The following is a 17,775-nucleotide window of genomic DNA, read 5'->3' on the forward strand; positions in this document are numbered from 1 at the left end:
ACTATGTCTTAATATTAAGACTGAATTCACAAGTTAAGGTAAACTGTATTATTAAGAAAGACTTTAACTTTGCAGTGATCACCAAGAAAGATAGGAGATCAAAAGGAGATATGGTAATGACAATTTTTTCAAAAGAGAAAATAGGCAATGAAGAATTTTGTATACCAGCATTTAATAGAACCCAAGGCCATGAATTCAGATTTTAAACAAAAGGGGTGAATCACAATTGGAAGTAGTTCCTGTTCACAAAAAAAAAAAAAAAAAGAGTATTAGATGGTAGGAAAGATATTGTGTGTGTAAGCCCACATAGATTAATTAAACAAGAGAAGGCATATCAAGCATATTTCTTCTCTTTTTTTTTATTGACCTATTAAAAAAATTAACCGATTACAAATACTGTACACACACAAAATAAAGAAAATTCTGTACATCATTTGTAAAAATCTGAAGGCAGTGTACTCTAGGACATACATATAATCCAGTTTTCTATACAGTATTTAATTTAGGAAATTAAAATACTGCAGTTTTATATGAATTCATGCAATGTAAAATTCAGTTTTAATTAGTTTGAGGTTCATATTGCCAACAAAAATTTTCTAATTTCCCAATAGCTGTCACTCCAATGAACGTCTGTTTCTGCGTGACTTCGTTTCGTGTGCCGGAGGCACCAGTGGTGGACGACTAGCTCGATGGCTTCAACCTGATTCGTACGTTGATGTGAGAGCGTGCGAAGTCTTGTATAGCAGAGATGACATGAGGGCAGGATGGCCTGCTATTGTCACTATCCTCACGAGAGATCAATACAATGAGGTGGTCCACGTGCCGTCACTCAAGGTGAGTTCTAATGCTTCATCATTGTTGACAGCTTGTTTAATAATATGACAGCATATTATTGTTTTATTTTTGTTTAAATAAATAACTTTTGGTATTTCAAAATTAATACAGTATAGTATTTAAATACAGTATCAAGGGAATACAGTGGATATTATAAATTAAATTATTAAATGATTAACGTTCACTCTTGCAAAATATTGCAAGACATAAAATAATTTGGTTCCTTTACTTTAAAGATAAATGCCTATTAAGGCAATATTTTATACATATATTTAACTAAGTAGCATTAAAATGGAGGTAAAATAAGTATGATTTTTCTGAGTACAATGAACCCCTTATATAACACATGTTTATACAGCACATTTTTTACCATGACATGATTTTCATTTAGATATCGACAACTTCAATTATGTGCACCATTATTATATAATGCACACATGTGGCATTACCATCTGTCTGTTTTAACAAAGAGAACTGTGATTTGCATCCCTCTTCATGCCTACCAACTCTCACAGCCACCTACTCACCCATCAGCCCACTTGCGCACACATGCCCACTCACTCTGTCACCCACTCTCAAGCTCATGCCTACCCGCTCCCTCACCTGCTCTCTCACCCACCAGTCCACTCTCACACTCATGCCCAAACAGAGCTAGAAGATGAAAGAAAAAGGGTTGTTACTGTATGGTCGCAACGTGGGAAATAGTAACGGGAATCAACAAAATTGATAAATAAGAATTCTTGAAACCTGGAACTTCAAAAACAAGAGGTCTTAGATTTAAGCAAACTAAACAAAGCTGCCGAAAGAACATTAGAAAGTTCCACACAGAAATCACAATAGCGTGATGCATCAATGAACAAGTCCTCGTCACGGCCCTTGTGGATTTGTTCATTAGAAAGTTCACTTTCTAATGAACATTAGAAAGTTCACTTTCTAATGAACAGAGTGGTAGATGGTTGAAACAAGCTAAGTGAGAAGGTGGTGCAGGCCAAAATCATCAGAATTTTCATAGCATTAAATGGCAAAGAGTGCTGGGAAGATGGGACACCATCAGCATAGCTCTCATCCTGTAACTTTACTTGGGTAATTACACTCGCCCCATCCCCTCCATCAATAAAAATTTTTACAAAACATTATATATCCTCTTGGTAATAAAGAATGTAATATGTTTGTGGGAATTTATGTTAACTAAAATTACTGTAACCTTATCTAAATCTCATCCGTCTAGGAGCATTTCCTGCCTCACATGACTTCTTGCATCCAGTTTCCCATCTCCTGTAACCAGTTTTATTATTTCGCACTTGCTTGGTTTAAACTGTAGTGCCGGTTTACTCCACCATTCTTTCATTCAATCCAGATCATTGTGTAGATTCTTGGAGTCTTACATTATATTTATTTTCTTCAGAATGTTTGCATAGGCAAATAACATTGAGAGAAACGAGTCTATTTTCCTCCGTTAAGTCATCCACATTTATTAGAACTAGCTGGGTACCCAGCAGTGCCCAGGAGTCGCTCTCTATCTCTCCCCCCTCCTATCTCCAAATCATCCCCTTTCCCCCCTCTCTCATCTCTCTCTTCTTCCCTCTCCCCATCTCCCTCTCTTTCCCTATCCTGCCTTTCCACCTCCCCCCCCCCCACTCTCTCTCTCCCAAAATACTCCCTTTTCCCCCTCTCGCCCTCTGATTGTGGGGTATCGTGCTTAACACTTGAAAATTCTACTCTTTGGCTTGTATTATAAGGGCACAAGCTTCTAAGTCATACCCTAGAGTACAAACTGTCGAAATCTGGCCTTTACTGCATGAAAGTTAAAGACAACTAAAGTCTGCTCTATAATAATCCTTACAGTCAAACATCGAACATGTGTACCATGAGCAGGAACACTCCTCACTTCAGGGGCCAAACATGGATAAAGTATATAACCCAGGAAAATAATAACTTATATCATTACAAAGTGTTTTATTTCTTGATCTTAAAGTTACTTTACATGATAACTGATAAAATGGAAGTAATGTTTTCACAGAATATTTATTACTTGGAATAATTATTAAATACTGGTCCCACTAAGTGATGGACATAAAGTCGTTATGTTATTGTACAATCTTCTCGACTCTAATTGCAAATTCCAGATACCTGTACTCTAAAAGTACAAGGTTCTTACTAGTTGAACAACAAATATCACGGACAGTGAATGGTAGGACACGTAACACATGCTCAGAAATACACTTTAGAATGGACGGATCAAACAACACATATTACCAGCCAACCACAGGGACATGTAAAGAAAATATATTGTATCTAAAGTTGTTAAAGAATTAAGTGCTTAAAAAGTTTTCTCATCAGGTTGAAGTTGTAGCGGTACCTGTAAGCACAGGAGAGGAAGGTGGTCAGGGAAAGTTAAGAAGAATAAGCCAGCATGTACCTGATAATATGACCTTCGGTGGACACCCTCAGCCCTCTTTGGATGTTCCGTACCAAGTTTCTATTAAGGACAAGATGTGCTACTGTGCAATAACTATGATAAAGGTAAGATAAGCATATTAAAGCACTGCTCAACAAAGCTATTATATAACTTTTGTTACTCTATATTCACCTGGGCTCTAGGAGACTTGAACCATGGACCCCATGCGTGTGAGGCAAAGGCTCTATTCACTCGGCTATTAGTAGTCTTAATAATGGAAGATTCCAGAAGCAACTACTGCTGCTATGCTGGAATTTTCAACTTCCCCTGAATATTACTGAAGCTCAGTAGTAGCCAGGGGGTCAATTTAGTAGTCAGTTTGTGGGATCCATAAGTTCCTTGCCCTAGGGCTTGCAGGCAGACATGGCCACCACTAGCTTGGGCTCCCTCGAAGCACATTGGAATGCAGCATCTAAGTGCAATGCTAAGAATGCACAACAGTTGGGCTGGGAGAGGCCGTGATTCCTGGTGAATTGGACCGCAGTAAACTAGAGTACGCGTGCAGGAGAGCGGTGTGCCACTGACCAGGAAAGGTGAGGCTGGCTTTTTATGCCCCATTTTTACATGTAGGGTGGTTGTCCTACCTCATGGTTAAAATCATTGTATGATGATAACCACATTATACAGGGAATCAGTATCAGTATATGACGATAACTGCACGTTAAGGGTTGAGAGTCTAGTGCTGAAATACAGTCCTGGTGGACCTTGTAGGCTTCTGGGTGAGGAAGTTTCCATCCAATGGACCTCACCTCACAAATATTTATTTATCAGCTGTTACTGCTGCTCTCCTCATTTTGGAGTTTTTCACTAGCTCCCATATTTACAAACTTTATCATTAAATATAAATATTTATATACACTTTTTATAATAAAAACAGTCTTTGTCATCATTATTTCATACTAAAAAAACTAATATTTCAGGCTTATGAGAATTATTCTTTTGAAGAACTTCGCTACATGTCACCTGCCATTCGTCGTCCAACAGAAAATATGCTTGTACGAAGTAACAATGATGGCACTTATTCGTGTAATTGGACACCCGGAGCTACTGGCTGGTACTCTCTGCATGTTACTATAGATGGTTACCAACTAGATGAGGTGAATATTGAATTTTTCTTTTCTCTTTCTGTTGCCCACAATCTACCGGCTAATTAATACAAGTGAACATCATTTATCCACAATCATCTCAACACTACACGAGAGTATTTCTAACGGAGGAGGTATCTGGTAAAATATTAACACTAGCTCAAGAGCTGGCTTGCTGGCTTGGGGGGGAGGGGGGCTGGCTGGCTGGCTGGCTGGCTGGCTGGCTGGCTGGCTGACTGACTCGCATCTGGAACTTGTTCACTCAACACGGGAGATCAGGTCAACTGATCACATGAAGGTTTTGACACACAGTTGGCTACAGGCTCATCCTGTTCCTTAAATGAGTGTTACCTAATGTTGTTAATGAATAAAGGCTATTCCTACTGATGCATATAGCTCATGAAATAAATGGGCCTCTAGGATCAGGAGGGGGGGAGAGAGAGAATGAGAAAGAGGGAATGAGAATATTTATTTTATTTATTTATTTATTTTAATATAAAAAATAACTATTTGATACTATGTGAGACTTTCATTATGTATTATTTACAGGCTTTGAATTTTATAATTTCTTTATAATTACAGTATTATATGGGTATCTTTTAATTTTTAGACATATAAAATGGAAGTAAAGGAACCGCCGCAAGGTGTGACTCCTCCAGTGCAGAGTACGATACGAAGATCGTCGCAGCAACCTTCTCGTCTCCGTAAATTTGTACTACAGAATAGTGCTGGTTTGCGGATACGAACTCACCCATCTCTTCAGAGTGAGCAGATAGGCGTGGTCCATGTTAATGGAACTATTGCATTTGTAGATGAGGTTTGTATTATATGTTAAATTAATTTTAATTAATAAAAAAGAGTCAAACCGTTCTGGAGCACATCTGGGAAATCCAGTCATGTTTAACATAAAGGGTCTAGGTCTCCTATCTTCTCTAGTCATTTAGCATCATCAGCAAATTTGTTCATGTGATTCTGTATTCCTTCTGGTAGAGCGTTAGATCATGAACATGACTGGTGCATGAACTGAACCCTATGGTACTCCACTAGTAACACTCCTCCAGTTAGAAACATTGCCTTTGATTACTGCCCTCATCTATCTGTTAGGAAATTTTTCATCCATGTCAGAAGTCTCCATCACTCCTCTAGCATGTTCTGGTTTCTAGAACAACCTCTTATGTTGGACTCTGTCAAAAACCTTTATAAGGTCCAGATAAATGCAGTCAACCCAACTTTCTAGTAAAATCTCTGTGGCTCTAGCATAGAAACTAAGTAGATTTGATACATAATATCTTCCTGATCAAAAACCATACTGTCTGTCATTACATCATCTGTCTCAAGGTGTTATACTCATTTTGTTTTATTTTTCAAATGTTTTGACACCTGTGCTTGTCAACAATACAGGTCTGTAATTAGGAGGGTGTTCCCAGCTACCATTTTTTAGATTGGAACTATGTTAGCCTTTTCCATATATCTGCTAAGACGCCTGTACAGAAAGATGACTGAAAAATCAATTGTGAAGGGGTCCTTTGGCTATTGATAGTTGGTTAATTTTGGATGGGGGGCATTATGTGCTGTGCCTGGTAACAACTCTTTACCGCTGCCTTCATGCCACTGATTCTGCCTCATTGGATGCTTTCTGGGTTGATCCTACTTGTTTACTTGTTCCAATTCTTGTATTTCTCCGGTCATCTGCAGTGTTGTTAAGTCCAGCCAGCTTGTGGTCTACTACTGTCCTGTGTTCGTAATGTTTGTAAATATGCTGCTCCTACAAATATTTTTGCTAACTTGTCATGGGCTGATATTCAGGCATGGGGGTTTTGGCAGCCAAACAGGTTCTTAATGGCCTGGTATTGAAGTACGTAATGCTCCCAAGCCTCGTCGTGCCTGTGTTGCCTTGGGTCGTGTCTCTTGCCCGAGTGTTTTTTCGTCTTGAACACCTGTGGTTTCTCCTCCTCCCATCTTTCTTCTTCATGGAAACCATAAGGGGCTTGCCCAGAAATCCAGCATTGAATGTAACGAAATACCTCTTCTGGATGAGCCATGGTGGTCCCTGTTTCCCTCCCTCCCCCTCCAGGTTCATTGACGGGTGGGTGCCATCCTCACATCTACTCCAGAACTGGCTTGGAGGACTTGGGAAGACAGGAGCTCCATCTCCTCCCACTTCCCCCTTCCCCTTTCCCTTCCACTGGGGGTTGGTGCTAATGAGCTAGTGTTAGTTTTGAGGAATTTAATTTTGTTTACATTGTCTAGTGAGTTCATTTGATAGTTTTGAATCTTCGGTCTCTTTGAACCCAACAGTGGGCAGTTTTGGTGAACTGTCTTTATGGCTGTATTCCCGCTGGGGTAACAGTGTCACCTGCTCTCTGCACCTCTGTGAGGAGGGAGCCAAGTTCTGGCCCTGGTCTGCAGTAAGCTGAACAGAGCACTGTGGCTGATGAGACCAAATATTGGGAGCCATCTCAGCGAGATAGCTTTAGGGAGTTACCTGGGCTCGTTCAAAAAGAAGTGCTTCATCACATTCATCACTGGATTTTTCTTCTGTCCACTAATTTTAGCATATTTAATGTTTGCAGTTTCTCTTCATGGCTCTTATGTTTTAGGTTAAAGATTCATTTAGTAGCATGGTTTTGCATCTTTTCTAGGTTACTGGTGTGCCTTTTATATATATAGGCACCATATTCCTGCTGCATATTATACTTTAGGTCATATATATGCTGTGAATTTTTATTTGTATTTTTAACCATAGTGTTGTTCAATGTGTTATAAAATCTTTAAGTCTATGTATATTCTAATAATTATGAGACTAGCTGTAATATATTTATATTTTTCTTTTGTATTTCAGGTACATAATAGTGACGGCGTTTGGCTGCGATTGAGCCCAGAAAGTATACGCCAATATTGCACCAATGGATATTCAGAAGCTTGGTGTCTACAATACAATCAACATTTAGGAAAAACACTTCTAGTACCCCTTGACCATCCCAAAACTATTCTAGACCAGGTATATTGATTCACAATCAAATTATTTTAGATGTAATATAGGTACAATACATAAATTTCACTTGTTTTAATTTACCAAGGTAACCTTTAAGGTTATAAATCTTAACACAGAATTCATATTTATTTCTAGTACTGTATATTACATACACTATTTGCAGTTAAAATTTCTTCACTACTACATATTCTTTAATAGTTAAGTGTCAATATAATTCTCTAGGTGGGACCCACGGAAAGGCAAGATAATGGAAACCCACAACAAAACAAATCTGATAACCCTTTTAGTATCCAAAAATGCATGTATGCATTTCATGCTGAAATCAGCTCAAACAACAAAAGAGGAATGTAACAAGAAGCCCATGAACCCACCTTCGGGCATCCTCCTGCGATCCTCCAGAACCCCAGTAACCAAAAGCCCCAAAAAGACTGCAAAAAGTACAAAAATAAGAACATTGTCACAGCAATCACCACCCAAAATACTGCACCCCCATGAACAGGGTGCAGCATAAATAAAACCCAACGATGACTTGCATCAGTGCATCAGAGACCTGGGATGATAAACCCACAGACAGACTGTTGGAGACAGACAGAACAGCTATAGGCATAAAACAAGACCTGCACTTCAACGCAGGTCCAGAGGGAAGGTCATAACAATCACACACTACACAAGATCTGCAGAAATTTAAAGCATCAGTAAAGGAGGACCTGCCCAGATGCCAGGCACAAGGGAATGCTCACTGAACAGATACCTCACTGAACAGATGGGGGCCTCGTAGCCTGGTGGATAGCGCGCAGGATTCGTAATTCTGTGCCGCGGGTTCGATTCCCGCACGAGGCAGAAACAAATGGGTAAAAGTTTCTTTCACCCTGAATGCCCCTGTTACCTAGCAGTAAATAGGTACCTGGGAGTTAGTCAGCTGGCTTCCTGGGGGTGGAGGCCTGGTCGAGGACCGGGCCGCGGGGACACTAAAGCCCCGAAATCATCTCAAGATAACCTCAAGATAACCAAGATAACCTATCCCTGACTTTAGAAAACACAGTAAGGGGCGGCATAGACAGTGTGCAACCAACAACTGACGTGTGATCCACACTGTGCACCTACAACCAACAAAAACCCCTGGCTACTCAAACACATCGCCTGCATGAACTTTATTAAATTTAAATAATAAACATGATAAATATGCTAATTTTAAGACTTGTAATCTCTATTTTTAAGAATAAGTACTGTTCCTTTTTAAATAATTTCTTGGGAATGTACAGTAACTTCATAGTAATTTTTTCCTTGTTTGTTTCCAGGTAATTACTGACACTATAACTAGACGTCGTGATGGAAGTCCTCGTCGGGAAACCTCATTAGGCACTGATGGTGCCGAGGGTATGAGTGGAGGTGCAGGGATGTACACCGTTGTCAAATGTGGAGCTTCAGGGCATAACATTCGAAGTCAGCCTAATCTGAAAGCACCACCTGTTGGAATGCTTGTCCTAGGGAATGTTATTTCGGCAGACTCTGATGCTAAGAATGGTGATGGTATGTTTATTATGTACAGTATATACCTAATAAATACATATTAGATATGAATTTCTAGGTTGTTTATTTGCTCTCATATTTATTAATTTGGGCAAAACTGTCTTCTGTTCATATTGATTTACATCATTTTAATTGACATAGTACATGTATTGATATTTATAAGTTTGATATTCCTATGGAAGATGCTGTGACTTCTGTTGTGGTTTTAAAATTACTATTTCCTTCAACTACTGTAATTGCATATAGTTTAACATATATGCCTGGGGCAAGATTTACATATAGTGTAATTTTGAAATTTTGTAAACTTACTGATGGAAATCAAGTTACAATCAAAAGAATTGGGCTCCCAGCTGGTGTGCATATCTGCAAGCAAGGGATCTGGTTCTTTCCCAGCTTTCCAGGTTGGGGTTAGTAGTGGATTGGAGGAATCACCAGTTGGTTCTGTGCCTGGTTCAGACTTGTTTGAGCCTGGTTTAGGATTCCCTCACTTTTGCTGCTTTGCACTGCCCGAATTGTCGTCTCCATCTGGTGTTCATTGGGTCCTGGATTCTGTGGTGGTTGGTTGAGCTGTTATGCAAGAGCAGAGTTTGACTCCAGGTACTTTCCTGGTTTTCACAGTTCCACACTTTGTACCTCCACTGGGACTTTCAAGCACAAACTTCATTTCCCCTTCATCTTTTGGTTCACTGGTTTCCTCTTCTGGGTTTTGAGGATTTGGTTATGTGGCACCTTTACCCACTTGAGGTATATACAAGCGCCTTGTTCCTGGGCTGGTGTTTTGTGGCCAGCATTTACCAGGCCTCCCAGGGTCATTGGGCAGGTGCACAGAACTGTACGTGAGTTTTAAGCAGGCCTTGCAAAGCATTCATTTTCCTCTGAAATCTGTTCTCTGGCTCCATTCCAAGTGCCCTCATGTGGTTCATTTTTTTTTTAATTGGAGGGGGTCAATTCAGTCTTTTCCTTTTTGGAGCTGTGCTCAGCAAGTGGCACAGCTTCTGGATTCTCACAGTTTGATTTTCCATGCAGTTAACATGCAAGATGTGTTCTATATTGTCATTGACAGTCTCATTTCCATCCCATTTCCACAGAGGGGACTATTGACAAGGTGTTCTGGTGGCTTTGTGAGGTGTTCAGTTATCCTGAGGTGGACCTCTTTCCATTGACTTGTAACGGGAGCTTCTGTCTTATGTGACTCCTTTCCCTAATCACAAGGTTCTCACGGTAGGAATCTCATCTCAACTAGTTTCCGCCGAACTAGTTGAAATTGAGATTCATTTATCTCTTCCCTCTGGTTCAGCTGTTACTACAAATATTGTTCAGACTGGAAACCTAGTTGTGCAAGGTGATCCTTCTTTTCAGTTAGGTTAGGTTTGGCAATTTAGTACATAATTTTTGTGACGTGACAACTCAAGGGGGACAGATTGCTCATACACAACATGCCTAACTTGGACCTTATTTCTGGTTTTGTTTCTGTGAGTCTATATAGTATGCTGTATAGTATGTAGTTGAATGCTCTGATCATCTTAGCATGCTTGATCTGGCTTATTTACTTGCCTCTGTGCTGTCCTTTTATCTCTTCTGTTCTTGTCTTTTTCTATTTTGATTCTTTCTGTCTTATTTTTCCTTTTTTCTTTTCACATTTCTTTTCCCTTTTAAACTTATTTTGTTTAGTTGCATTAGGACGTCTACATTTTCTTTATTTTAATGTTCTTATGTTAGTTTAGCTCTCTTCCTTGTCACAACTTTCGGTGTATCCTGAGCCGAAGCATTGTCACTCTTAATTCCTTTCATATGTTTGAGTTGGGTTATTTATTTTAGCCACATTATTATGAGTTATTCTCAGCATGTACAATACTAATATCAGAGTAATATCAGATTTTTGTCATTCTCTCTCTCTCACTCAGGTACTTGGGTTCGTTTGGATTCCGAGAGCACACGTAAATATTGCTTCACTGATGGGGAGGCATGGTCTCTAGCTATGTCTCGAGGTCATACACTTTACCTTCAACGTTCTCATAGCCACAGTCATCCCTACTTGTCATCCCTGCCTGGTAAGTTGCTGTCTACACCCTATTCCAGTGTCAATACACACAAGACTACTTTCATTAATATTGTAGCTAAAAGTTCCTTCTTAAGCCTTAAATACTCTTTCCTTCTTTTGTTACATCTTTTTTTCTGGTTACCAAGAGTGTCGATGATTGGGAAGAAACTATGAAGCATGTTCAAGGGATAAACAGCAGGGAGCATGTAAATGACATTACAATTAGAAAATATGTGAGAGTAAAATGCCATAATGCAAAAATTACTAAGCAATATAAAGCAAATGAAAAAAGTGCCTTGGAAAGCTAAGGAAATAAAGTAAGACGAGGACTAATGATCATTAACAGCAAAAGGGACCTTCCAAAGAAGACGTAGTGATATTTAAGAAATGCCTTGGGGCAGCCAAAAGGTTAAATACACACACACTCACTCTCTCTCTACCTCATTTTTTGTTATTTATTCAGTATGAGCAAACCTTTATTTATAAACTCTGTTTCATTATTTTCTTTTGTTTCCCACATCTTGTCATGACCTTCATTCTTTACTCTACCCACAGACCTCCACTGCAGTAATTCTGATTTCTCATCTTGTGCCACACAAGCATCACATAGATGGGGTGGGGGGAAGCACAGCACCCCAGGTTACCTTACCTTGAGGTTACCTTGAGATGGTTTTGGGGCTCAGCATCCAAGCGACCCGGTCCTCGACCAGGCCTCCTCGTTACTGGACTGGTCAACCAGGAACACAACTGGAGTGAGGCCTGCTTGTTTGTTTTATTTGTTTATACAATATAATATATTAATATATGATATTTTTTCAGATGCAAATAATATGGTTGGCCATCAGGGATTTGACTTCACCCATGCTCAGACTAGTCCTGTGTTTCGACCATTCCAACAACCAGCAGTCAGTGGTGACCCCTTTGTCTTTGGTGCATTAAGTACGTAAATTCTTCTTATCTCTTGAAGTTTAAACAATAATGTATGGTGTCATGAATTGACTAGCCCATGGAAGCATTCCTCGAGAGTAGTAATCAAGATTCTTTTCTTTGGCTTCACTCATACTACAGTGTCACCTGGCTTCACTCACACTGTAGTGCCACCTGGCTACACTCACACTATAGTGCCACCTGGCTACACTCACACTATAGTGCCACCTGACTACACTCGCAGTGTAATGCCACCTGGCACTGTAGTGTGAAAAACTTGGAAGAAAAAACCTGAAAGAACTAGACTAGAAAACTTGCCATGAGCCTAGCCACCTGGAGACAAATAAGGGGAGCTAGAAACAATAATGGCAGTGTGTTAGTATCTGTGACACCTTAGTTCCCCCTATCTCAGTGAGAGGACAGGATTCTGGGGCCAGATTCACAAAGCAGTTACATACACACTTACAAACCTGTACATCTTTCCTCAATCTTTGACGGCTTTGGTTACATTTATTAAACAGTTTACGAGCATGAAAACTTTCCAATCAACTGTTGTTATTGTTATAAACACCCTCCTGGTGCTTCGGAGCTCATTAACTGTTTAATAATTGTAAACAAAGCCGCCAAAGATTGAGAAAAGATGTACAGGTTCGTAAGTGTGTACGTAACTGCTTTGTGAATCTGGCTCCTGATTCATATCTACAGTAATCCAATGAGAAAATGTTACATACCTGGCAAAATGGTATCTGTCCTAGGATGCCAGTACATAAGCTCTGGGAGGTACTAAGAGGACTATCCCAGATCTGAAAGTATTGTAATCATTTAGACCATTGTTGTTTCAGTGGTAGGAATTCAGTCAGTCACTGTCCATACATTGACTGGATAATTAATTGCATGGATGCCATGTCAGCTTTAATTAAATTAGATTTCTATTAGACATTGCTCTGTTTAGATATTCAACTCCCCTCATTGGATGAGGTATCATTAAGAAATATATTTACTGTACAAGTCAAAAATATTGACTATTATTATTGTGTAACCATGGTTACACAATGGTTACCACTCCATGAAAGTAGGAAATATGATAGTATTGAGGGTTCATAGCAGGAAGGCTGCCTTAGGCTTGTATCACAGGTTTGACTGTTTAATATTCATAATATTTGTCTTTATTTGTAGCTCGAGGCCGAGGGGATGGAAGTAGCAGTGCTGGGGTGCAGAGGCCTACAAGTGGCGGAGATGAGTGTAGTCCACAGAAATCATCCCTTCAGTTTGTTGATGCAAACACCACAACTGATGAATCTGAGGCTACTGGAGTTACAATGAAGCAGCAGCAGCAACAGCAGCAGCAGCAGCAACAACAACAGCAGCAACAACAACAACAACAGGTGTAGTATAAATTACAGAATTTTTGTCTCATATTTTAGGGGACAGGAAGCCTGTAAGCTTTGTGGAGGTTCCTCTAGACCAGGGTTCCTTAAACTTTGTGTCACAGCCCAGTATTGGTTCAGGCGATGTTTAACACTTAGTCACAAGGTCACAAATATTAAACATTAGTGATCTTACTGGTGTACTTTGCATCCATATTATTATTATTTATAACTAAGTTTGTCTTTACTGTATTGTACTTAAGTGCCATTTATATATTTTTATTATTAGGATGCCTGGTCAGAGACCGGGCTGTAGGAACATTGATCCTCAGAACCATCAACAAGTAGGTAGGTAAATATGGAAAAAGTGTTTTAAGTTACCAAGAATAATATCAAACAACAATTAATGCATATCAGAGAGAGAGAGAGAGAGAGAGAGAGATTGAGTGAGTGAGTTTGAGTGAGTGAGTGAGTTTGAGTGAGTGAGTGAGTTTGAGTGAGTGAGTGAGTGAGTGAGTGAGTGAGTGAGTGAGTGAGTGAGTTTGAGTGAGTGAGTTTGAGTGAGTGAGTTAGTTAGTGAGTTAGTTAGTGAGTTAGTTAGTGAGTTAGTGAGTTTGAGTTTGAGTTTATCCTCACTAGTCACTGCTTTATTCAACATGAACTTTGGCATCTAAGGGTAATTATTCCCTTTACTGTGATCCTGAAAGATATGATTAAACTGATTATTACCATTTAAAGAACGCTCACTGAACTCTCGGCTGTTTAAAAGGTTATGTTTAGAAATGGGGGAACTGGTCTCCAGTAGATTCTTGTGAATTGATAGAGCTTGGTGTGATACTGATGGTTTGACAAATATCCAGGTTGGTGGCTCGAGGAGCTGCCAAGGAACTCTGTGGAAAGAGACTTCATTACGTTCAATACTGGTTCTTTATGCTGGAGAGAGTTACTTTCAAATGCAATTTGTTTTTCAAATTGTTTTACGATACTGTTCTTATTTTCTAACTCTTCTCTTGTTTATGTGGAAAAAAATATTCTGCTTATGGTTTTAATTTTTTCACCACAAGGATTCTTCTCAACATCCTGGGAAATTCTCGGTTCTGCATCGGTGGCTTAAAGAAGAACAGCACAAGCACACATCTCCTCATGCACCACACCCTGCACATGTTCAACAGCAGCAGCAGCAACAGCAGCCACAACAACAGGTACTGCAACATCCTCAGTTGCAACACAGCCAGCAGCAGACTCAGACATATGACAAGAAAATGGAGAAAAAGCAGTCACAACAGTTAGCTGTGTGGTAAGAAAGAGATTGGGTAGTAATAAACATACCCTTTATTACACCTATCTATCACCTTGCTTTTACCTTCCTCTAAGATTTTCTCCTCACCTCTCTCTTGCCTTACGTATGTCCCTGCCTTTTTCATCTCTTCACAATCGACTTGATAATGGTCCAGGACGGACCGATACGTCGACGTTTTTTCATCTTCTAGTGTGTGGTCTGGTCAACAAGAAAGAGATTGTTTCTGGAGATTAGGTAACAGGAAGTAGTCTATTGTAGTAATCCTATGGAAAAAATGAATGCATTCTCTGACTAGTATGTGTTACTGTACATAGAAATAGCACTACTGTACATTAAACTTTTCCACTTTGAGTAATAAAGAAATTTTGGATTGGTTGTCCTGTTGTGATTTTTGAGCAGCTAGCCACCAGCTCTTGATGTGATTGGCCATTTTTCTGTTTATTGTTTTTAATCTAATATTTATTGGCTAGTTGCTTTGGTCAAAGCATTGCTGGTAGTGCTATGAACTTGTATACATTTTGTTAATTCCAGTTGGTTTAGTCTGTGTTAAATTGTTTTCCGAGTTATTTTTACTGAGTTTGCCATATTTTTTTTTACTATGCTTATGGCATCCTTAGTTTACTATTATATCTCTCATGCCAAAATGTTATCATTTTATCGTGCAAGTTTGGAACCCAAATAAACAAAAAAAAAATAGGAAATAACTGTCTTCATGAAATATTCAGTTCATTATATATGGGTAGTAAAAATTTTTTAATTTTCTTTAAAATAGATTGCTAAGAATGACACTAAATTAGTTAAAATCTCTCCTGAGTGTGTGATGAGAATCTCGGTCTCTGCCCTGGGGCTCGATCATATGGAATACTAGATAGGGTACTCAGCTGCACCTGCACCCTCAGTTCCCCTCTCTTCCACTCCTCCACCCTCTCCCCACCTCTCATTTCTTTTCCCCTATCTCCCCATCCTCTCCCCTCTCCTTCCACTCTCCCTACTCTTGCTTCCCCTCTGTTCCACTCTCCCTGCTCTTGCTTTCCCTCTGTTCCACTCTCCCTCTCACCTCTCCCCATTCTCCTCTGGGAGCCTTCCCTGCTACTTCATTTTCACCTTAAGACCATGATATTTTATTTAAAATATATCTTTTCAGCTTGTCACGTGATGTTCCACCAGAACTGCAAGGTGTTTCTGTGAAAGATTTGGTCAAAGCTATTGGAGAATCTCGTGCTAATGGAAATGGAGCAACTCCACCTCGCACTCCACCTGCAACACCAAAGCGATTGTCACGCTCTTCTAGCCCACGGGCAGCTGGAGTTGGGCCCTCCGGAAGTGCTGGGGTTATTCAAGGATCTGGAACATCACCACGTCAGATATCAAGATCTTCCAGTCCAGTACCTATTCCAGGTGTGATTTATTTTATTATAGCATAGTACTTTACTTAATTAGCCATATACATACTTGAATTATTATTCATTGAATTCGTAAATTAGAACTACCTAGTAATTTTAAAATTCATTTGGTGAAAAAGATTGGTGTCCTGCCTTTTCCTCATCCCAAAGAAAGACTTTCCTTGCCTTGTCATGGCTTATTTCCCTGTATTTCCAGGATTATAGCTAGCATTTTGAATGGGACACCTCGACTACCACTTTCGGTCTGTAGTCTTTGGTCTGAATTTGTTCCCCAGATTCTTCAGACAAACCTGGGAGGTGCTGTGAGAGCTGCTGCTTTGCAGGGTCTAGGTTCTGGCCTTGACAACTGGTCGATTTGGGCTCCAAGTCATACTGTTTGTTTACTAGCCAAGTATCTCTTGCTCTCTCAGGTGTCATACACACTGTCTTCCAGGAGCTGGATTCATAAAGCAGTTACGCAAGTACTTACAAACGTGTACATCTTCCTCAATCTTGACGACTTTGGTTACATTTATTAAACAGTTTACAAGCATGAAAATTTCCCAATCAACTGTTATTGTTATAAACAGCCTCTTGGTGATTTGGAGCTCATTAACTGTTTAATAATTGTAAACAAAGCCGCCAAAGATTGAGAGTAGATGTACAGGTTCGTAAGTGCTTGCATAACTGCTTCGTGAATCCGGCCCTAGTCACCTGGCAGAAATCCCAGCTGGTGCTAACTTAGCCATTTTACTTATTTGTTGTTGGTCTGGGACACAGGATGTGTCCCAGAGCAAGAACAGAGAAGGACTTGCATGCCCTTCTGTGGCTGATGTTAGGCAAGTCCAAACTTTTCTGTTTGGAACTCTAGTGGTTGTTGAGCTACCTAAACATTGTCTCTGTGTTATATACTCTGGTTTGCCCTTGGTTTGGGTGTAATGAGCTTAAAGAGGCATAGGGGGGGGGGGGAAAGGGGTTCACTTTCCTCAACCCTGTAATGTTTTAGTGGTGTCACCTAGTGGTAGATGGAATAGATGAGTGTTGCATAAGTTCAGAATGGTTCTTGGTGGTTAAGAGTTGCCAAGGAACTCGTGGAGAGATTGTTTAATAGTATATGATTTTCCTTGGTGTCATAGCGGGTGATTTCTCAATGGTAGATTGAAGCATGTTCTCTGTGGAGCTTCTAACCCTCTAATAAAGCCACTTTGCAAAGTTACTTGTCTTTATAGTGTTTAGAGTCATATAGGGCATATTATACTAGCAGTGACATGATGGGTCAACTGCAAATGCTTAGGGAGGCTAAATAACTTGGCAAGAGATATTGGTTTCCACTCAAATCTTTATTTCTGTACAGTAATCAATTTCTTTGCCTTTAAATGAGTTAAATTTTTCTTTTAAGATCCTGAACAAAAATTCATGTGTTATGAACCTACACAGTGTCAGGAACAGGGTATTTATGTAAGACCTGAAGTGGCTTTATTTGAAAATGTTTAATATAAAGTGTAACTTCTTTTTAGGTCGTGGAAGAGAAAGTGCAAGCAGTTCTCCATTGCACAGTTCACCGCGGGCAACTGCTGTTTCACCATTAGTGTCAGGTGCTGGTGTGGGAGGAGATAGGGCAGCCGGTAGTCCTCCATCAGCTATTCGCAGTGCAAATGATTCTCTTAGTGACACAAGTGCTTTTGTCTCCAGTTTAACACAAGATATGTCTCACTCACCAAGCATTTCCTCTTTGCCTACTTCAACACCAAGCACTCCAAGAAGGGTAATTATCAGTATTTATTCATTTTAATTAGTATACAGTACGTATATGAGTTGAGAATTTGGAATATTCTTTTGGTTCATGCATAAGTATC

General features: G+C 39.7%; 1 protein-coding gene across 1 annotated transcript in view; it reads left to right on the top strand.

Annotated features, from left to right (window-relative positions):
* The window catches only part of hiw (MYC binding protein highwire), a 152,940-nt gene that overhangs the window by 101,177 nt on the left and 33,988 nt on the right, over positions 1-17,775 (top strand). Inside the window, 12 exon segments of the mRNA XM_045726441.2 lie at positions 612-834; positions 3,175-3,357; positions 4,213-4,389; positions 4,988-5,194; positions 7,220-7,378; positions 8,671-8,902; positions 10,807-10,953; positions 11,763-11,882; positions 13,047-13,255; positions 14,302-14,534; positions 15,682-15,935; positions 17,437-17,684. Of these exon segments, the coding sequence (XP_045582397.2) occupies positions 612-834; positions 3,175-3,357; positions 4,213-4,389; positions 4,988-5,194; positions 7,220-7,378; positions 8,671-8,902; positions 10,807-10,953; positions 11,763-11,882; positions 13,047-13,255; positions 14,302-14,534; positions 15,682-15,935; positions 17,437-17,684 (2,392 nt within the window).

This window comes from Procambarus clarkii, chromosome 71 (genome assembly GCF_040958095.1).
Source record: "Procambarus clarkii isolate CNS0578487 chromosome 71, FALCON_Pclarkii_2.0, whole genome shotgun sequence".
In the NCBI taxonomy this organism is placed as follows: Eukaryota; Metazoa; Arthropoda; class Malacostraca; order Decapoda; family Cambaridae; genus Procambarus; species Procambarus clarkii.